This window comes from Heloderma suspectum, chromosome 3, assembly GCF_057233095.1.
Source record: "Heloderma suspectum isolate Gila_16-S chromosome 3, 16-S_ref, whole genome shotgun sequence".
In the NCBI taxonomy this organism is placed as follows: Eukaryota; Metazoa; Chordata; class Lepidosauria; order Squamata; family Helodermatidae; genus Heloderma; species Heloderma suspectum.
In genome coordinates this window covers 325,733,205-325,756,022 of record NC_139460.1, presented here as the reverse complement: position 1 = coordinate 325,756,022, position 22,818 = coordinate 325,733,205, and the positions used below count along the sequence as shown (strand labels likewise).

The window sequence follows — 22,818 nt, the reverse complement described above, 5'->3', positions numbered from 1 at the left end:
AATGGCAGCAAGTGCGCCCGGAAGGGGCGGTGAGGCCGGTTTTCTGGCAGGCCCAGCCAGGCAGCACCATGGCCTGTTAGGCCCTCAGTTTCGTAGCCCATGGGAGCGCTTGCCTCGTAAAGGGGAAGCGGTGTGATGGGCTCCCTGGCTGACTGTGAAAATGCAAACCACTGACTTCCCATTCTGTTCCAGCTGGCATGGGCCCCTGGCTGAGCTCACTGTCATTTAAAGTGGACTAGTTGTTTTCCAGCCCAGGTGAGGTGAGGTGTGGGGGAGAATACAGGAACACTGCCCATCGGGGGGGGGGGGTGCTTGTAAGGACAATCCCTGCCAAGAAAGATGCACTCCTTATGTACTCTGGATTTGTGTGGCTTAACCCCCACCCCACCTGGTAAAGATGCATGTTGTTTATTCACTCAGTCGCTTCCGACTCTTCGTGACTTCATGGAGCAGCCCACACCAGAGCTTCCCGTCGGCTGTCGCCACCCCCAGCTCCCCCAAGGTCGAGTCCGGCACCTCCAGAATATCATCCCTCCATCTTGCCCTTGGCCGGCCCCTCTTCCTTTTGCCTTCCACTTTCCCTAGCCTCAGCATCTTCTCCAGGGTATCCTGTCTTCTCATTATGTGGCCAAAGTACTTCAGTTTTGCCTTTAAAATGCACAGATGCATAGGACCAGGCTTTTAATGTTGGTATGTGAAAGCACTTTAAAACCCTGTGCTTTCACCCACAAAGACTGGGGAAGTGTTGGAAGAGAGCCTAATAAGGGAAAGTGAGAGAGGGCTAGCTGTCACATTATGAAGACAGCCATTCCAAATGTCAACCATGCTCATGGGCATCAGCAGGAAGGGGCAAGGAGGGACAATTGATCCCCCGGGGATCAGCCATAAGCCCCAGATTCCCAGCTTTCATTTGGAGAAAAAAAGCAAGTCCACAGCCCTTGCAGAACCCGAGATAGGAGGCAAAATGTGCAGCCACTATTCTGCCTATTCATTTTGTGAGAACCTAGCCTGCTTCCACCTCTTAGTATTTTTAGGGTGCAATCCTATGGCCGCTAGTCGGCAGCTAGAGGGCCATAGGATAAGTCGGTTCCCGGAGAGCCAACCCCCACCCCCCTCATAGGCAGCGCAGATCGGCCCTGCGCTCCGCGCTAGTAAAAGCAGCACGGAGCAGCAAAAATGGGGTGTTCCCAGGGGCAGGCCAGGGTGGGAAGGTCAGAAATGCTGGTTCAACACATTCTGTGTGTTGTCCAGCCACTACTTCCCGCACTCCGAGGTCCTGCAGCTAGACAGCCAAAATCAGCTGTCTAGCTGCGAAAGCAGGGCAGGTCGCCCCTGGGCTCGGAGGCAACTGTGGATCCACATAGGATTGCTGCCTTAGCCAATGAATGAAGTCACAGCAATGATCATCACATCTACTATCTGGGTGTGTTCACCCTTCTGGGCGAGTTAAACCTTTGGGGGGTCTTCCCTTTTACGAAGTAATTACAGCCTCATAAAAAAATAGAAATCCAGGGGTATCCTGTAGCTGGGTTTGGGCAGCAGTGTGTCTACCAGAAAACAAAAGGCAGCAGCAAAGACAGGTGTTTTTGTTCTTTCTACCTCAGGTCTTGTTAATATTTGTTTTCCTGAGTTTATAAACGTCTAAAAATTATCTTGACCATGTATGCAGATAAAGTTCATCCTCGTTGTACCCATATTGCAGGGGGCAGGGCTGTGGTTGAGAAGGCGGGGACCACACAAGTCCGGCCAAGCAGCCCGGGGCTGTTCTTTGCATTTTGCGGAGGGAGGCTGCATCAGCGCAGCGTAGGGCAACTCTGCAGCGTCGCCCCGTGTTGTTGGTGTTCTAGGGAAGTGCAGATGGGGCTGTGAAATTGACTGTAGGTGCAGTGCAATGTAGAAAGGATTGGAACGGGTTGCTGTGAGATATATAGATATATGTAGAAATATGGATACACACACACATATTAGTCTTTAGAAAACCTGCCATTTTTAGTTCTCACAGGGGGCCCAAGTGGAACCCTCCCCAACTCTCCCTTACAGTTGGCCTTAGAGCTGCGACACTCTGCCTTGCAGATCCACAGAGGTTCGTGTTTTCAAATGTATTATAAAAACTTCTTGTGATGGTACCTGAATCTACCGTGTTCCCTGTAGAGCAGAACCTAGCAATAGGCTGCAAGCTGAGCAAGTCTCTCTGTCTCTGTCTCTCTCTCACACACACACACACACACACACACACCAATATTAACCATGTCCTTTAACCTTGTCATGGCCTGTGGCCCAAAGGGCCCATTAGAGGGGTGAAGGGAGTCATGGAAAGAACTGAGGATTTCAGCTGTGGGTGGAAAGACTTGTCTGGAGGAACAACAGAGGGGTAGACCTGGCATACACATTTCTCAGAGGCGAGATCTACCTACTTGTTGCGCCTCAGTCACCAGGTCTGCCAGAAATGGTAGGCCTGTTGTCTGATGCTATCACAGCTTTTAAAAGATGTGCAACCATATGCACAATTCAAGGAAAAGTATGCCGTTCCAAAAGAGCACTGCTGTAGTTCAAAATTCAAGCCATGCAAAAGTGGTATTGTTGCCCGATACAAAAAGTGGCTGATTCCAGTGTGAAAAGTAAAGTGAGTCGTCCAGGCTCCTCTGGAACCTTAAAACCTGATCCAGCCCACTCATTGCTCCTTCCACGGCTAAAGACCCTCCCCACAGACTCCACTGCTGCTCTCTAGAGCGGCCTTCCCCAACCTCGTGCCCGTCAGATGTTTTGGACAGCACCTCCAGGGAGCCCCAGCCGGCATGGCCAATGGTCCGGAATGCTGGGTTGCAGTCTGAAACATCTGGAGGGCTCCAGGTTGGGGAAAACTGCTCTAGAGAGTGTTCACCAGTGTTACCAAGATGAAGGAAATCATTCTAGGATGAGTCATGTGAAATTGTCAATGTTATGATAAGGGCAGTGCTGCCATAAAATGTATGATATGACATTCCTAAGGCAGCTGTACTGTGTTGTTGCATTTGCGGTTCTCTTCTCTTTTTCCTACATGTTCATTTTTCATCTCTGACCCCAAATAAAACTTTGTTGGTGTTCATAATGCTTCTTGAAGATAATAGTCTTCTGCATTAGTGCTGTTCAGTTCCCAGGATCTTCTACTAGGCTTCTAAATTAACAGAAGCATAGCTTCCACATCCCAGGAAGTACTAGTTCCCCTCTACTCAGCACTGGTTAGGCCTCATCTGGAGTACTGTGTCCAGTTCTGGGCCCCACACTTTAAGAAGGATGCAGACAAGCTGAAGAGGGTTCAGAGGAGGGCAACAAAGATGATCAGGGGGCTGGAAACAAAGCCCTATGAGGAGAGACTGAAAGAACTGGGCATGTTTAGCCTTGAGAAGAGAAGACTGAGGGGAGACAGGATAGCGCTCTTCAAGTCCTTGAAAGGTTGTCACAGAGAGAAAGGCCAGGATCTCTTCTCCATCATCCCAGACTGCAGGTACGGAATAATGAGCTCAAGTTCCAGGAAGCCAGATTCTGGCTGAATGTCAGGAAAAACGTCCTGACTGTTAGAGCAATACAACAATGGAAGCAATTCCCTAGGGAGGTGGTGGGCTCTCCCACACTGGAGGTATTCAAGAGGAGGCTGGACAGCCATCTGTCAGGGATGCTCTGACTTGGATTCCTGCATTGAGCAGGGGGTTGGACTCGATGGTCTTGTAGGCCCCTTCCAACCCTGCTTTTCTATGATTCTATGATTCTAAATGTCATGAAATGTGATGCTAAGCAGCAAAGAGCTCACAGAAGGAGAGCGCCCAGGTGTGTTGTAATAGTGCTTGCTATGTGCACGAATTACAACCACAAAGTGCTGTGCAATTCCCACCCACCTGGAAAAATTCCAGCGGACGCTCCTGCATACAGTATTAATTTCCGCATATAACTGAGACATTTGCAGGTTTATTTGGAGATTTACCAGTAAAATGGTTCTGTACTTAACCACCAACAAACAACCAAATAGGTTTAAGGCAAATTATGTGTGTAAAAAATATAACAACATTTTAATATAGATACTGCTATTTCACACAAAGTTTAAAATAATTGATTAGCAGTCCAGCAATATATCACATGTACACAGTTGCAACACTGATTTCCAAATTAAAAAGACTGTACAAACATACAGTGATTCTGTCCCAAACACGTTTTGCCCAAACTGGTCCTCATCAGTGGGAAAAATCTAAACCCTAAGGGTTTTGCACACAGCGTCCAAGCCATTTGCAAGATTTGGCCGGTGTGCCAGTATCTAAAAAAACTGTTCTAAAAAACAGTCCTGTGTATTTCTTTGTAGTTATGGTGAACGGCTGCCACAGATGGAAGAAACTAGTCATCTTTGAATGTAGGAGGGAGGGGATGTTCTTGCCCCCCTTTTTTGCATTTAGCTACCAACCGCATGATAAGGATTACGGAGTTTGTACAGATAATATTTACTGGTTCCATGTAGAAAGTTTAACATCATGAAAACATTGTTTTAGCAAGGGCTGTAATTACAGTTTATAGTTTTTCCACTGATGAGGCCCAGTTTGGTCAAAACGCGTTTGGGACAGATGCACTGTACATTTGTACAGCCTTTTTGATTTGGGAATCAGTGTTGCAACTATGTACATGTGATACGTTGCTGGACTGCTAATCAATTATTTTAACTTTGTGTGAAATATCAGCATTTATATTAAAATGTTATGTTTTTTGCACACATAACTTTCCTTAAACCTATTTTGTTTTGTTATTTGGGGATTATTAATATTTGCTGTAAATACTGGGGCCTAAATCCAATGTATCGTTAGCAGAGAAATGGCAGCGCTAGCGGAGCTCCTCTGCCTTTTCCCATGGCGCAAGTAGCAGCACAAGTGCTGGCAAATCACTCGGTGCACCTGAGATCTGCCACCGGTTGTGCAAGCGGAACTTTAGCTGGCTTCTCCCCTTGCACACCGTTCGGAACATGGTTTCCACATGTGCAAAGACATTTGCATCAGCAGAGTGACACTGTTGGATAAAAACCTACGTCAGTGATGGGTATAAAATGGTTTTTCAGGCACAGCATCTTTCATTGTTTAAACACTTTCTAGTGAACCACTTGCATGTATTTCTGTTTAAAGAATGAAATATTCTTTTAAATATAAATTTAAATATTTATTTAATGTATGAAATATTGTAGTAACATATTAATATGAAATATTGTAATTTCATATTACACGGTGGACACTCTTTCTTTGTGTGTGTTTTTGTCCATGTAGATTCAGTTTCAATTTGTCATCTAATTTCAGTGGGACCATACAATCGCCACTGGGAACACTCTCTCCATGCAGAGTGTCACGTTCCCTTGGCCCCCTCCTTCCCCACGCGCACACGCGAGAGGCTTCAGTCTCATGCCTTTAATGCACTATCAACAGGTTCATTACAGATGCAAATCCTTGAAGACTCTCAGGCTACAAAGGAATGGCAACAGGGGATCCAAACGGGAGCTACGATGTTGCCAGCAGTTTGAAACAAGACTTGCTGGCTAGAATAACTTAGGGAGGGATGCCCCTCCCTTCCAGTGATGCTCCCTTATGTCGACCCTCACGCATCGCCCACCAGGTCGACCATCTGAGCTCCGCCTCTAACTTTTCCCTCTTCGCTCTATGCCGCAGTCTAGCATCCCTCAGGTCACACCCCACACTCTCCTCCTCCTGGGTTCTCACGGAGGAGGGAAAAGTGTGTGTGGGGGGGCTTCAGGCCCAGCCATTTGGGTGTTAGCATCCTGAGAAGCATGCCTATCCATATCTGAACTCACTCGGGAAGATGCCTCCCCAGGTTCTGGCTGTTCCCCTTCTGAATCTGAACTGCTAACTATCTCCACTCGCTCAGAATCAATCCTGACACAGACAGCATTTGTTTATAAGCAAAACGTCTAAAAATTACCACTCGTTTATTCCAAAACAGGAGTCGATGTGAGGGGGGTGGGGTCCGTATCAGAAAATGTTTAGGCATTATCAGTGCATGTCCATGTTTAGGCATTATCAGTGCATGTCCATGTTGAGTGTGACGCTTTTTATGCAACATGCGTGAATTGGGGTACAACTCCTGACTTAACTGCTCCCTTACTGGGTTAAACTGCGAAGGAACTCTCCCCCAGAACTGTCTTAGACAAGGGCCTGGTCATTCTACCTTGTCATTATATCACTTCATTAGGAAAAAGTATGAAAGTGCTGGTACCTAGAGATAAGCTTATTTTCCCTTTGCTTCCCTGTTGTTTTTTCTTTTGTATTATGCCTCCTAGACTAGAAGCCATCAGTACAAAATGGAAACTACTTTGAGGGCTTTGGCAGAAAAGCAGTATACAGATGAGGCAAGTAAATAAATCAACTAGCACTAACAAAGAGGCATGCATGTATTTTGTACAGGCAACTGACTGCACAACAAAATGGTGACATATCAGCAGGTATATCTACACGCACATAAGTTTTAAACCAGTTTAATTGTCATAGCTACCCCCCCCCCCAAATCCAGAGCGCTGTAGTTTTGGAGTTGTTGCTGAGAATTTTGTTCTCAAATTCTCTGAGAGAGTGAATGGTTATTAAGGCTGTAATCCTATGCACATTTACCTAGACATATGCCCCATTGAGTGCAGTGGCCTGGTTCACACGTTAACACTAACCCATGGTTCACCCATATCAGCCTGCCCGCACTTTAAGATCAGCAAGAGAGGCCCTTCTCATTCGTCCACCTGTGAGAGCAGTTAGGTGGGAGGGGGCCTTCTCTGCAGTGGCCCCACACCTCTGGAATAAGTCGCTATCAGGTGTCCACCATGCTGCATCATTGCAGGCTTTTAAGAAGGCCTTGAAAACATATTATATTACTCTGGCCTTCTCCTGATATGATTGCTGTTATTGCTGTTCTTGTGCTGTTTTTGTTGTTGTTGTTTTATTGCTGTTTTTATTGCTCGTTTTACTGTGTTCTTACTATTTTATTGTGTTTTTATTGCTCTTAATATTGTATCAGTTTTATGTGTTTTATTGTTGTATGTCGCCTTGGGAGGGCTTCTGCCTTGAAAGGCGGACAAAAAATATTTTAAACAAAACAAGGGCGCAATCCTACGGGGATAGTCCGCCACCTCCAAGCTCAGAGGCAGCCAACTATCCAGTGCAGGGCGGGCAGAGCATGGAGGGGATCTTCTCCTCCATGTTCCAGCCGCCCTCATTTGCAGCTAGATGGCCAGTTTCGACGGTCTACCCAGGGCACCTTGGAGCTGGGGGGAGGCCGGACAGCACATAGGAAGTGTCGTAACAGCACTTCCAAGGCCCCTTCCCCACCCCCAGGAACACCCTCTTTTCAGCCACTCGGTGCTGCTCTTCTAAGCGCAGAGCCAGGGATGAACTGCACTGCTGACGAGGTGGCAGGGGAGGGGGGGGGATTTCTGGGAAGCAAAAATTCTAATGGCCGTCTAGACTCTGTCTAGCAGCCATAGGATTGCACCCTAAACACATGTATTTAAACCATGGTTTGTTGCCATACCCAAGGTTTGTCTGGCAAACAACCAAACTATGATTTCTTTTCTCAGTCCCTAGGTTGTTTCCCATCACCTTCACCTGCTCCTTCCCTGTATCCCAACTGCCTTTGCGGCACTGCAGTACTGGCATGTAAAGGGGAGGGGGTTACCACTCTTGCCTGCTGCCTCTGTAGCCTGGCAAAACAAGCCATTAACAACCCATGATTCTGGGGTCGCATGTAATGACAACCTATGGTTTAAACAACCCACAGTTCACAACCCAACAACAAACCATGGGTTCTTTTTGTGGGTTGTTCGTGGTTAACAACCCATAGTTAACCCATACTTCTTGGTTCTCAAGTAATGACAACCCACGATTCAACAAACCATGGTTAATTAAACCATGGTTTGTCATTATGTGTGAACCAGGTCCATGTGTTGGATCACGATTTAGGAGCGTGCAACTGGGCTGGCAGAAGTGGACTTCCCCATCCCCTCCTCCCCATGCCAGGCCCTCCAGCCCCCTGAAAATGCTACAAAGAGGGTCAGGGGACCCTGCTGAATAAAATGAGGTGTGGTGCAAGGAGATCCCCAAAAATCAAGTAGGGGCACCTTCCATGAGCACAGCTGTCAATGGAAGGCAAATCCTGGATCAAATCCAGTGGGAGTTATTTCCAAGTAAACATGCGAAGGATTGCACAACATCCCACTTTACATCTCTAATGTAGATATGTCTTTCCTGTGTTACTTTAGAATTTACTTTTTTAAAACAGAAATACATTAATTTAACGTACCCAGGCAGAAACACATGCTTTCATTTCCACTTGTGGTTTGCAAGAAGTCAAAAATGAACAGAAAGAGACAGCAGGTAGCTCTTCTTCCTGAGTTCATACCTGATAGCATCTATCTACTCAGCATCTATCTACTCAGCAGGATTGTTCACAGTGGTCGAAGCTGTTCCCCCTCTCCCCCTCTCCCCCACTTGACATTTGAGTCAAAGGAAAACAAAATTTACCTGTAATGGTGAGAGCTGCCACAGAACAAACTGTAAACTAAGATGAGGTTTCTGGCCTGATAAGATTCTTTCCACCTGATTCTTTCCACAGAATGTTACAGAGTGGGCGTCAAGTCAGATTAAGAAGCCTGTCACTATGCTGAACTGCATGCAAGATCACAGATCTCCCTAGAATATTTTCCACAAACAAGCACATGCAGGCTCAGAAAAGCCCCAAACTCCCAAACGGGGTCTCAGGTTTGAACCACAAGATCTTGGGTAATTTTAAATTGTTGTTGTTCTTGTTGTAAACCACTCTGAGTGGTGTGTTTGCACCAGAAAGCTGGGACAGAAATGTTTTAACAAATATAAATAAAATGTTGCCTACCACCACCACCTCCACCACCACCCCGAGTCTTTAACAGCAGCTCAAATTGCAGACATTGGCTCTCTTCACGCCTGAGTTTTTTAAGCAGGATCGTTCTTCTTTAATCACTGATTTTCACCGGAGCTTTAGATGATGCCACTGCTCTCCTGCTGCTATCTCACAACTTCCACTCCCTCTTTCCGTGTTATCTGAGAATGGGGAAAACCCGGCATTATCTGTGCTTGCGATTGAAATGGTCATTTCCCCCCTGTGTATTTCCCCTTTAGCGCTTTGTCCTGCTTTGTGTGGGCGTGTGCTGGGAGGTGTTGCTGGGCGGTGTTGAACAACATTGTCAAGACAACAAATGGGGGGGCAGGTCACTGACCGGGCTTCCAGTGACCGTTTCTGCCTCTCTCCCATTCCACTACGGGCGCCAAGATCCCCCTGAACACAGCAATGCTTACTTCTGAGTAAACTAATTGGCTATAAGGTTTTCCTTTCCTGGGAGAAAGTGCCATTGAAATCTGTGTGGCTTGCTTCTGAGTAGGCATGCATAGGAGTGCATTGTAAGTCTACTTCGAGTAGCAGTCTTAAGGTCTCCCATCCCCTTCAATGCATTTACTTAGAACCTCCCCCTCCCACTGACCTCACTGACTGCTTCTTCTCCCTTTTGCTCGCCAGACTGATGGGGTTTTTTCCTACCAGGGTGGATGGGGGAGTCTCCCTTCTCAGCCATGCAGGAGAAAGGCTGGAGAGGATTTCAATGGGTATTAAAAGTGCCTTTTCTCCTCCCCTGAATAAATTCATCATGCATGTCAGGGTTGGAACTGAGCCCATAGAGCCCCAAAGCAGCACTGATTCTGAGGAAGAGCTACAACCTGTGGGAGAGGAGTCCGCTCGTCTCTCAGAGGCGCAGCTGCAGGGAGAGGGCCCCCCTGCTTGCATTCCTGAGAGAGATAGTGACCCTGGCAGCAAAAGAGCGGGAGATCGGTTGTTGCTAGACGCAAGGCGCCGGCACAGAGAGAGGCGCAAGGTGGAGGGCACCGAGAGGAGGTGCTCAGCCCGCTTGGTGCTACGGCAACAGCTGCGCCCCGATGCCCCACAGGTAAGGGAGTGAGCCTCCCCTCCTAGCCCTTAAGTTTCAGAGCTTTCCCGCCCTTCTTCTCCAAACGGGGACCAACTGCGTACATGGAGCTTAGGTCACTCTGCTAAGATACCCTTTGCAGTTCCTTGCTTAGGCGCTGGCAATTAGCATCTGAAAGAGTAATTAAGTTGTAATGGAATAAAGCCTTGGAAAGAATCCCTTTTGTCTGTGTCTTGTTTTGGCTACTGCAGGGGAATTTAAGAGGCAGCTAGGGCGCTCCTGACAATGCAGAGCTTGGAATTGTCATTTTTAATAGTTTCCTTTTGCGATGTGCTTTAGATAAGGCAGTAATGCTGAGGTGGTTTTCCATAGTACTCCCTCCCAACTAGCCAGCCATTATCTCTTCTCCTAGCCCACCTTGCAGGGTTGTTGGGAGGCCAGAATAAGGGGGAAGAGCAACAACAGCGTGGGGAGGGGGGAGAAAGCCGGCTCTAATGAAGAAGGTGTCCCCCGTGAAGCGGTCGCCTGGTGGGGGGCTGCTAGGGATGACTTGGTGCATTGACTGTATACAAGTCCGTTTGTGGATTTCTTACTTCTGTAGTTGGGAACCCGGAAATCGGTATACCCTTCAAACTCAGTAGTGCAAGCAATATACTGCATTCAATTCCATCACACGCTGACATATTTAGCAGAGAAGGGCTTGCAGTGCCAGCAACCTTGGGGTAAGCCACCAAGAAGACTCTCTCTCCCTCGCAGGAAGGAGGGGACCAGCTCCCATAGCCCCCTATCCAGATCATTTCCAACTTCCCTCCTGCTGTGGAGGAACGGAGGGATGGGGCAGAGCTATCAGTCATGTTACAGGAACCAGTGATCAGGGGAGAGGAGATGGAGCCAGCAGCTCCCTTCTGTCCCGATTGTTCCGTGCAGCTCGGCCCAGCCACGGAAAGATATAACGTAAAGGGACGCGCTATGAGAGATGCCCATATACAGGGCCAGTCTAAATCCCAGAAAAGATTGGGAATCAAAGAAAAGGTCTGTAGTGGATTAAAACGCCAGGTGCAAAGAGAGCCATTAATTAGCAGCCTTGAAAACTGCCACTTGATTTCTGAACATCAAGCTGCTGTTCAAAGGCATCAAAACAGACCAGGCTGGGATATTTTTTTTCCTAGACAGTACGTAACTCTGATTTTGATCAAATGCCTGGCGTGGATATTTGGATTACACACACATGCCTAACCACTACTCTCTTCCATCTTCCTGGGGTCCCCTTGGGCGACTGTAATGCCTCTATTTGGAGTTGCCTTTGCAAACAGTTTAGAAGCCTCAGCTGGTGCAGAATGCAGAGGGTGGCCTGTTGATGGACAGGGACTTTCCTTAAAAGAGCCCTGCAGGATCAGACCAAAGGCCCATCTAGTCCAGCAGTCTGTTTGCACAGTGACCACCCAGATACATACCTATGGGACTCCCACAAGGAGGACATGGGTGCAATAGCACTCTCCTGCTCACGGTGGCCACGTGTGTTCTCTTGTACAGGGGAAAGTCCTCTGCTCGAAGGGCAGGCCAGTTCAAGTCCGGTTTACAATAAAGGACCACCAGAAGGAAGAAGAGCTGAGCCTTGAAGTTGTCCATCAACAACACCTGAACAGCCAACTGAGCAAGGCACACAAGACCCCTGCTGGTCACAGCCTTCCACACTATAGTGAGATATACTGTATTTGAATTTAAAGTATAATAATTTCTACATTTGCATCTGTACATATAAATTAGCATATGCAAACTTGCCTCTGACACTGCCTCTGATACTGGAGATAATACATAGTTATCATGACTAGTAGCCACTGATAGCCTTTTCCTCCATGAACCTTCTCATATTTCACCTACCTTACAGTAGCTACATCTGCTGCCAATTTGCTTCAGATCCCAATTCAAAGGGGGGGGGGGCAGAGGGGTTACCTTTAAAGTCCCCAACAGCTTCCTGATTATCTGAGGGAGCCTCTCATCCAATATGAGCCCACCACCCCGGCATTTAAGATCTTGAGGTAGTTCTGCTCCAGGTTCCATCTCATTTAAAGACTGGATTACTTTCTACAGGAGGGATGAGCAACTTTGGAAGGTCCGGGGGCCATTTAGTGGCTACAGAGCGATACAACGGTCAAATTTAGCATCAAAACAAGCTACAGTCGATGCACTCCTTTTAGCACTCCATAGCGATAAAAGCACCAGTTTTTTGGTAAAAATAATAATACTGCCCCTGAATTTGGCAGGGGTCAGTGAGCGCTGCACGGCGGGGGCGGGGGAGGCAACACTACATGAGGCCAACAGCCTACAAGTGGCCCACCCCTGCTCTACAAGGAGCAGGACCTTTTCTTGATTTGATTTGACTGGTTTTTGGATGCTGTTTTTACTGTTTTATTTTGTAAACCACTACAAAATTTTATTCATATTGGTGTAAAGGTCTTATTTTTTAATGTTGTTGTTATATAATAATACCTGATTATCTCATCATTTCACAGCCTTATATGTTAGGATTTCCACCTGGTTTTAAACCTCTGCTTTTCCAAAATGGCTGACTTCTCAGAAAAGAGATGGTGGTGTCATAGTGGAAAGCGCACCGAGAATGACAACTCCTGCAAGAGTGAAAACGTTAGGAAGGGTTCGAAACTGGATTGAAACTAAAACAGCAAGCAGTGCATCATAATGTGATCACGTACATTTATAATGGAAGCTCAAACAAGAATATGTCAGCTCATTGGTGAAAAAAGTATGGCAGAGCTAAAAAAGGGGCACGAAAGGGCAATCAAAATGGTCCGGGGACTAAAGCACCTTCTGACGAGGCGAAATGGGTAAAGCAGTTGGGGCATTTTAGATCAGAAAAAAAAGATGACTGGTGTTCTGGGGGAATGAACACAATACAGGTTTTAAAATCACAAATGACATGGACAAAGTGGATATAGAGACATTTTCCTCTTTTCCCTCATTATACTAGAACTCAGGGTCACCACTGCAACTTGATGAGAAACAGATTCCAGATATGCAAAAGAAAGTACTTCACCTGACAGGGAATTAGCCGGCTACTGGCTTAGAAGGTTTTGCAAACGGATATTTTGCAAAAGGATATTCTCCGGATGTGTTTGACTACAACTCCCATCATCCCCAGCTAGCCTGGTCCAGCACATCTGGAGGGCACCAGAATGGGGAAGGCTTAGACAAATTAATGAACTGTTAGGCCTGTTGACAGCCATCAGCCACAATATTATTTCTACTGTTGCAACCACTGCTAATTCTTATAGCCTGTTCTTCTGTCCAATTAACGCCCCGGAAAAAAAAACCCTTTCGGTTTAACATACTGTGTTAAAGGTTTTCCATGTTCATTCATGCTCCAAAATGCTGGGAAATTACAGCTGTTAAGGGCCACACTCTTAATAAAGACATTATTTAGGCAATAATGATATGGTATCCTTTGGTGTGGTTACTTCCAGCATCACCACAACCTTGGATCTGGATGGCTGTCAGTGGTGGTCCCAAGCCCCAGATTTGTCTGTTCCCTCAAATAGACACATGGAGTCTATGCCACTGAAGCCAGCGTTCCACGCTACAACTACCCCACTTGTGGCCTTCTCAGTCATGGCGCCCCATAGTGGGCAGTTAATAATCACTTAAAACCAAATCCAAGTAAAACTCAAGTATGCGCCTTTCACCTTCATAATCGAGATGCAGGAGTTGAACTGGATATTACGTGGAGAGGGAATAGATTACAACATTGCCCAACACCTAAATATTTGAGTGTTATGTTGGACAGAACACTTTCTTTTAAGCAACATTGCCTGAATGCCAAGGCTAAACTATGTGCTAGGAATAACATTATCCGACGATTGACAACCTATACATGGGGAGCCCAGCCAGCTACTTTACGAGCATCAGTTATGGCCTTGAGTGTCTCTACCGCTGAATATGCGGCACCAGTATGGAACGCATCGGCACGTGTGAAGCAAGTAGATATTGTTGTGAATGAGGCAATGTGCACAGTGACGGGATGCCTCAAACCGACGCCCGTTAATAAACTATATTCTCTAAATATATTCTATATTCCCTTCCAACCCTACTATTCTATGATTCTTGTTGGCATTGCCCCACCTAAGATTAGAAGGGAAGTAGAAGCAGATACCGAAAGAACTAAGCAAGAGACTGATTCTCATCCCCCAATTCATCGACTTAGATCTAGAAAGAGTTTTATGTCAAGAACTAATATCCTAGAGGGGACCAAAGAACAGAATCGAATAAGTAAATGGAGGAATGAGATTACCGAACTGAGTATTTTAACGAAGGAAGAAATGGCAGGTGGAAGTACTCTCCCTTATATAGTTTGGAGGACAATGAACAGGATGAGTGTGGGGGTACCAAGGTGTAAGACAAATTTATTTAAGTGGGGGCTACTAGCTGATGACAATACATTATGGGAATGTGGAGAAATCCAAGAACGAGCGCATCTGATGGTGTGCCGATTACTGCCGGAGTCTTGTACTGTTGACGATCTACAGCAAGCTAATGACAAAGCTGTGGTGGTGGCTACATTTTGGCAGAGCAGAGTTTGATCGGGATACGAAATAAATAAATAGTGGGTGGAACACCCTCTCTGTGGCGGATGCGCCGATGCCATTCCAGGGCCAGGCCAGGCCTGTTTTGTTGGCCCAGACATTGCACAGCATGCCGGGGAAGCCGAATTCAGCCCAGGTTTTATCTGGGCTGTTGAATGTTATCAGGCTACGAAACTCCTGCTTCTGCCTCTGTTATCTTATTGTGCTTCACCGCTGAATTTTGCATCTTTATTATCTGAGAGGGCAGCGAAGGCTCTTCCCAAAGAAGTACGCCATCTCTGCGGGCAGGGCGGGCGGGGGGCAGGTCGCCCCACTGCCGTGTCGCCGCTGACGCCCAGGCAGCCATGCCAGCAGCCCCCAGCCTGGTGAAGTTCCAGATGGGTTGGACTACAACTCCCACCCTCCCCAGCCAGCCTGGTGCAAGTTGTAGTCCAGCCCCTCTGGAGGGCATCAGGCTGGGGAAGGCTGCTTTACCAACGATCACAGAGCACTCGGGGTGTCCCAGATCGCACCGGAAGCCACGGGACAGTTCCCCGGTGGCCTCTCCCCCTCGTTCTCTCTCTGTGGTTGCCGCCTTCCTTGTCACGTGCGGAAGGTGGCTTCCGGGTCTCGCGCTGTCCGCGCCCCATAGAGATAGCAAAGTTGTAGAGCGACTAACGGGCTGAAACATCCGTTAATAATTGAAAGCGGCCAGTGGCCGTGGTGGTTTTCTGAGGGCGCCATAGACTTGTAATCGCGTTTCCCCCCAGTTGTGCCACAGGCACAGAGTGGCGCCTCCCTGTCCCGTGCCACCTGTGCGACGATCCCCGCTCCAGAGGAAAGCGGGTGGGGGGGGATAGTTCGAATTGAGTCCGGAGCGGTGGCGGCTCTACAGTTTCCTATCTCTACGATGCAAAACGTGTGCGGGGGGGGGTAACCATGGAGATGCCGATTTCCAGAGAGACGCCGCTCCGCGGCCATGGAAAACGATGGTCAAGAGCGTCTGACTGCGAGGGCTGCGACCTTTCCCGGAAATCGGCCCTTTGCGGGTCGCTCTAGGCGCGGCACCGCCGTGGCGAGGCGGAAGCGGCGGTCGCTGTGGCGACGGCGGCGGGCCTCTCCTGGAGGCGCCGGGAGCGGCATGGCGGAGCCGCCGCCCGCCCTGGCCGCCGCGCGGGGCTCGGCGCACTCGCCGCGGCCGGCCAGCGGCTCCAGCGCGGCCCGCACCTACAGCCTCCGGCCGGCCTTCCAGCACAAGTCAGTGGCGGCGCGGGGGGAGGCGCGCGCGCCCGCGGCTTCTCTCGCCGCAGTTCTGCACCTCCGCCGGCTCCGACCCGGCGCCCCCCGGAGTGATTGGACCGCGACCCCCGTCACCCCCCCGCCGGGCGTTGTGGCCCGGCCCGTGTGGGAGGCGGCGGGCGGGAGGGGCCCAGCAAATCCAACAAATCTGGGACTCGGGGGGGCTGGGGATAATGGGGGTTGTAGTGCAACGCCTCTTGGGGGCGCTGGGTTGGGGGAGGCTGCTGTGCCATTTGCAGAAATCCTGAAGCAGCGTACAGCCTTCCTGTATGTATAATTGGGTTGGGGGGGGCAGTTTAGGGGCTTCCGGCGCTTACCCCCCCCCCCGAAATAAGTAATTAACTGAATGTCACAAGCTGTCACCAATAAATAGCTGGGAAGGAGCTATTTATTTATTGGGTATTTATTTGAAGCTCCCTTGGGTACAATCCAGACCAATTAAGCCACTTCAGAAGAACGACTGGAAAAGGCCCTGTTGTTTTCAGTGACACAGAGCAGCTCCGCCGGTCTGCACATCCTACTGAAATCTATGGGCCTGAGTGAAAAGCGACTTTGCCATGCCTGCGGTGATCCCCATTTCATTCATAGCACACAGCACAGCAGCAGCTCACTTGATACCTCCCTCCAAGTATAAGCAGAGCCATTAATACATGCTTGTTGAGCACGCTTGCTCAACTGGTATTCCAAGGCAGTCTCCCTTCCAGGCACAGGACAGATGCAGGCCAGTGAGTTTCAGCACAACTGCTGCGCAGTACAGCCATGCCCTGAGACAAGACTGGTTTTCTGTATGCGGGACGTTCTGTAGCAAAGCACTCAGTTAAAATGTCTCCTGCCTGTGTGCTCAAGTGGGACGGTCCATGAAGATATATACCATGTGTTTCTTCTGAAGGTGCAGATTGGGTGTAAATCCTCTTGAATGTGGTAGCAAGTCTGAGGTTTGGAAGTTGTCGTCCAAGTCCATAGTGTGGCTCGCAAATCAGATGTCCCACAGCCCAGTTACTTGCTGTGCTGATGGAGGGGGAAAAGAACGCCAGGCAATCCTGTGCCCTTCTCTTTCCTATTAGATTCCGCTCTTCTACAGTGAAAGACTGCATCCATGAGGTGTTAAAGGAGCACCTGGCCAATGTGCAGTACACTCCTGAAGATATCCCGCATCTCACCAAATCCTTATCAGAGATAATCCGAGACAACCTGAAAGGTAATAAGATGTAGCTGGAGAAACGGCCATTTTCTTCCTACATTTCTCTCCCTCTCTCTCTTTTGCCCACACATGCACCACTGATTTTCTTTTTCCACCTCGTAGAACATCTGCTCTTGCTATGTATCTATCAGTTCTTCCTAATCTCCTTTCTTCACCTCTTCATTTTTAGAGAAAGGATTTCACCGGTATAAAATAGTCGTGCAGGTGGTGATCGGAGAGCAGAGAGGCGAGGGAGTTAAGTAAGTCTGGCTTTTCCCGCTCTACAGAATTTTCCAAATTTTAAATATTTCTGCAGTATTATTTATGTTAATGATGAAATTGCAAGACTAAGTAGTGCTTCGCATTTATCCTGAACATTCTACAAATGACAAATTACCACATTTCTTCTAGAAACTTAAAACGATTTGTTCTCATTTGCATTACACACCTACCATATCCAGACCAAATCAGGCAGCTTGGAGGCATGTTTGATGCCGCTAACACTCCCGTCTTTTGTTTCGTCTGGAGTGAATTCATACAAATCCTCATTCTTTTTGGCCTCATGTAATTAGCATTCTGGTTGTCTCCAGCACATAGGACAGTCCAATTTGAAGGTGGGGACATTAAGTATACACTATGATCACCTTTCTTTCAATATTGGCTCCCATGGCAGCTTATGGAGAACCATCCCAGCTTTTCAGGTGGAATGAACAATGTCTAAATGTTAATAATTGTCACCAAGCTTGTTAATGGATTGGTCCCTGTTTATTTCTTCAGCATGGCTGCCCGATGCTTCTGGGATGCTGACACCGACAACTATGCCCAGGATGTTTTCATGAATGTAAGTGCTTTGCCATTTTTACCAGGTGTCATCCACAGGAAATGGATGCCCTGAACCTTCCTACAGACATAACAGGATTAATCTTCCTAGATGGAAGAGAGTTTGCAGGGTGCACCCAGGACTGCTGGGACAAAGAAGCAATAATATATCTGTTCACCCATTTTTAAAAAATATATAAAATCTAGTAGTTACGCAGACCTGTCTCCAGCCCTAATCAAAACATACAGCCCCTTATGAGACTGAGAAGTTTTTAGAGTAGCAAAGCTAGAGATTACTTTTCCGTGGTTCACCAGGTACAAAGTTGATAGATGCCGAATTGGGTAGCATTACCTAGTGATTGGAGACGGTGTAACACCTCAGAAGTTAAGTTCCGTCTTTTAAAAAGGATCATTTTCCTTCAGTATGCAGATCCCTGGACAGCTAAATGGTGTATTGTCCAAATCTGACAGAAACTGTAGTAGATGATCTCAGCACATGGGCAGGTTGATATGGGAGCAGGTGTGTCTTTAGGAACCTGGGTCCTAAGAACTGGCACTTCTCCCTTCCCCCCAGGCTTTTGAGGTCTCGCCAGGCAAAGCTCAAGGGATTTTAAGCTGATCTTCTCACTCATAAAACCTAGAAACTTGTTTCATTTCCTTTTTTTAAAGAAAAATTGCAGCAGAAACCTTCATGCTTGTTACTGCACCAGATACCAAAATTCATGATTTTGTTCACCTGAGGGCATTTTCACTCAAATCTGTTCTCCTATCATTTCCCCAGGACAGCCTCTTCTGTGTGGTGGTTGCCTTTGGCTGTTTCTTCTACTGATGCTGATGGAGAGTTTGAAGAAGAAAGGCCATTGTTTCAGAGACATTGAGGAAGCAATATGCTATGTATCGCTATTTTTTAAATGTATGGATGCTCACTTTAACAAATACATTTTCTACATGACGCTTAGAAGATATCGCGGGCTGCTGCTTTTGTATATAGGTGGAGCTTTCTGCACAATTCCCTTTGAAATGAATTGGTAGTGTTCTTGCACAGCCCCTGTTCATTTCCTTGGGGTTTCCACAGGAGAGCATCCCGCTGAATTCAGCCCTATTTTTACTTGTAACTGTTCTTTGTGCTTGACACAAGATGGGACCCATCTGGATACAGCCAGGACCAACAACTGAACATTCTAGTTGAAAATCCACTATGTGTGTTGCAGAGGCTAAACTCATATGCTGAATATCAATCCATTTGAATGAAGATATTGAAATCTCAGTGACAACTGCAATATAATACACTATGTAATTTTTAATCCGTGTACACTCCCATATGAGTTCTGCTACTAATCCAGTCCTGAAAATTATTTTCTCTCCTACTACATATATTTCCATTCTCTTTCCACATTCTGCCTCACTTCTCCAAGGAACAAAATTTAAGGAAGACCTGTAACGGTTACGTTCTGTTCTTTAGAATAAGGTTTGTCAGATTTTGTTGTAGCTTTCCCAACTCATCGCTTAACTGCTTAGCTCAATAAACCTATCAGAGGAGGGAGTTTCTTATATCACTCTTTGCCAAGTGCATGTACTTAAACTTAGAATTAGGATTGTCATCTGAATAAAGAAATCTTAGGGGATTCATAAAATTAGCATATGAGTAAAAAAAAGTTATGAAAAGAGGCATTCTTCTGTTTTTAACAGATGCACTCATGTATTGTAACAAGCACCCTTAGAAGACACACATTGAGAGATTATCTGATGCCCAATTGGAGAACTTCTTGTAGCTGATAAGTTTTTTAATTGATTCTCCTAATTGATTAATCAAATGTTGCAGTCCAACTTACAATTTATATTGTGCTTTCTGAGTGTTCAAAGAACTTAGTCTACATTCTTTGCAATCCATATAAACACCTGTAAAGTAGGATTGTCAACTTCCTTTACGTGTAACACCAACAGCACCTTGACCTGCAGACACTGGCAGCTTGTATTGGCCTCTCACGTATTAATTTGACTAAAACCTCCTCCCCACCCCAGCACCTCCAATCAGGGTTGCTGTGTCCCCATTGCCATTAACAGTGAACCTGATTAGCAGTGGAGGTGGGGGGTATTAGCCAATGGTCACAGGGGGAATATGGGGGCTGCACAACAGGCCTTGTGGGGGACATATGCAAGGACATAGATTGGGCACACCTGGCATATTTTTGTGCAGTAAAAAGCTGCTGTTAAAGGCATAAGAGCAGGTGAAACCAGCTATTTCTGATCATGTCACAGCTCTAGTGTACCATAGTCCAGTATCATATTCATATTGGGTTTGAGGAGGCTGAGATATAAGAGAGGCCATCTAGCAAGCTGATGCACATGGTTAGCATGAACTCTGAACCAGGGACCTTTGAGTTTTCTTGCTGGTAGTGTATTGTTAATGTGTGATGTTGTGAACATCTTATTTCTTTAGCATCATTTTACTCTGCCTTTTGCACAATGGTCCTAATGTAGCTTACATTAAAAACATTAAAATAAGCATAAAATAAGCATTTTATGCATAAACATAAGCATAAAATGAAACAATAAAAACAGGTAGAAGAGAAAAAAACACATCGATAAAGCCAGTGGGAAGTGGCTGGAAGTGAAAGCATAAAGAGTTTGGGGGCACCTTAAGAACTAACAAATTTACTCCAGCATAAGCATCCATGGACCATGGTCTATTTCACCAGATACAGGAAGCGTTGTATCAATTTGCAATTCACGCATGTAGCAAAGTAGACTCTGGTCCATGGAAGCTTATGCCAGAATAAATTTTTTTCGCCCTTAGGCTTGCGCTGCATGACTTGTTTTTGCTGCAACAGGCTACCATGGCTACACAGCTAGAAATTGACCAGGAAGTTGTTTTCAAAGAGCAATAATTAAATTGAAACAAAGCTTCCACGAGATTGCTGACTGGAGATAATGGGAATGGCAGCCCATCATGTCTGGAGAGCACCTGACTTAGGACGGCTGGATTAGACTACTAAGAGGAATCTTGAATGCTTAAGAGTTAGCTGGCATAAGAGGCCATCCATTCCAGCTCCCTGCTGCATGATGTGTTCTAAAGATGACAACTGGGAGAAGATCTCAATTCATTTACCAAAGGTCACTGACCAAGACACCTATTTCCATTACACATGGCTGAAAGCTGGACTCCCATTTACTGGATTCTTTTGCTTTCCAGTGATTGAAAAGCCAAGCAGGGAAAGCTGTTTGAGAAAAAGGCATTCTAGAAAAACAATCCATGACCATTCAGAATTTCCCGTGGCTGCTGTGGAAGGTAGATGAAATGGCAGGACTGTGCACTACGTGTGCATATATATGCTTGCACACTACAAATGTATCAGCACCCTACTTGGAGATGTCGCTTCTAGGAGGAGGGAGCTAACCCTAAAGAATGATCATCTTACAGCAAGATTTGTATAGAAGGAGATGCTGATAACAGAACAGAGCTACCTAGACAATGTCAGACTGTTGGTCCATCTTGCCCAGTACTGTCAGGTAGCAGTGACTGTCCAAAGTTTCCCTCCGGATTTATTCCTAGCCTTGCAGCAGAGATGCCAAGGACAGAGCCTAGGGCCTCAGACATGCAAAGTGCCTTCTCTCACGCCAACTTATGCTCCGTCTTCTGAAGGCGCCATCTCCTCTCAGAGGTTAGCGATCATTACAGCAATTTTTGTTTTTGACGCCGCTGCTCTGAATAGTTGTACAGAAGTACAGCCGAACCATTCCCTCAGATTTTTAACCATGATGTTCATCTTCCTATTGATCTTTTTCCTTCCATTTCTCCTTGTGAAATGAGGTGTATTTTTCACCTCGGATAATACGACCAAGGGATTGTAACTTCCTCCTTTTGATGGTCTTCACCAATTCTGTTTGTTTGCTTGCTCTGCAGAGTACGTTCTCATGTGTCACTCGATCAGCCCACGGTATCCTCGGCACGCATCAGCGTGTCCGCCTTTCGAATGGTTCGATTTTCCTCAGATGGTTCTTTTTAAGTGTCCGAACCTCCAGTCCGTAAAATAATATTGAGAACACGTAGCATCTTGCCGTCGGAATCCTTACTGCAAGATTGAGGTCCCGATTACATAATAATTGTTTCATTTTAATAACCTTGTGCCCCACTTTTCTTAAAAAGACACCCCACTCCGAGCTGCGCGTAGGCCTCCTGCCCAGTAGGGGGTGCTGGTGAGGGGCCTGCCGTTGCCGCTGGGCAGTTGGCTCCTCCCTGGCAGGGCCGGCCTGGCTCCTCCAGCTGCTGCTCCCCCCCTTGCTCGGCCCTCCAGCAGTGAGCTCTGTCCCCCCCGTGTGGGCCGTGGGGGGAGTGCAGCGCCGGGGCGAGGCGGCCGCCCCATTGACCCGAAGCCCCCCCTTGGCCGAAGCAGCGCGGCGGCGGCCCCTCCACCGTTCCCCTGAACCGAGAGCTCCCTGCGGCCTCCTGTTCCGCCCCCTTGGCCCCCAGGCCCCCCTTGGCCCCCGGGTGGCCTCCTGGCCCCCAGCCCCACCCCCCAACCATGGGGGACAAGCCGCTCAAGCACAGCGAAAAGTCCAAGCGGTGTTTGCTGTGCGAGGCCCCCTTCTCTGGGGCAGCCGAGGGGGACCTGTGTCCCAGGTGCTGCCTGCCACCCCTCGGCCCACTCCACACTGCAGGAACGGGCCTGGAGTCCCGATGGCGTGACCCCAGGGCTCCCTCTCCCACGGCCAGCGGCGGCTCGGGGGATGAGCAAAAGGATCAGGAAGCCGAGGAAGAGAAGGAGGAGACGGGGCTGCAGCGGGCTGACTGGGTAAGTTCCGCCCATTCCCCTGAGGCAGGTGGCTTTGGCCCAGGGCCTTTCTCCCGACTACGCTTTGTTGAGGCAAGTTGGCCAGGGCTTGGCCTGTAACCCCAGTTTCAAAGCTACACCCGGGGGTGGTGTAGTATTTAAAAAAAAAGGAGACTGCCTTTGAGCATGTACAGAGTGCCTTCCCCTCCCCAATGAGTAGCC

General features: G+C 47.5%; 1 protein-coding gene across 1 annotated transcript; it reads left to right on the top strand.

The window, feature by feature from the left end:
* The first annotated feature begins 15,608 nt into the window (after positions 1-15,608).
* Positions 15,609-19,489, top strand: DYNLT2B (dynein light chain Tctex-type 2B). The gene is made up of 5 exons (XM_084847784.1): positions 15,609-15,783; positions 16,890-17,023; positions 17,196-17,265; positions 17,783-17,846; positions 18,606-19,489. The coding sequence occupies exons 1-5, from the start codon at positions 15,668-15,670 to the stop codon at positions 18,651-18,653; spliced, it is 432 nt and encodes a 143-aa protein (XP_084703910.1). The 5' UTR covers positions 15,609-15,667; the 3' UTR covers positions 18,654-19,489.
* Positions 19,490-22,818: the final 3,329 nt, after the last annotated feature.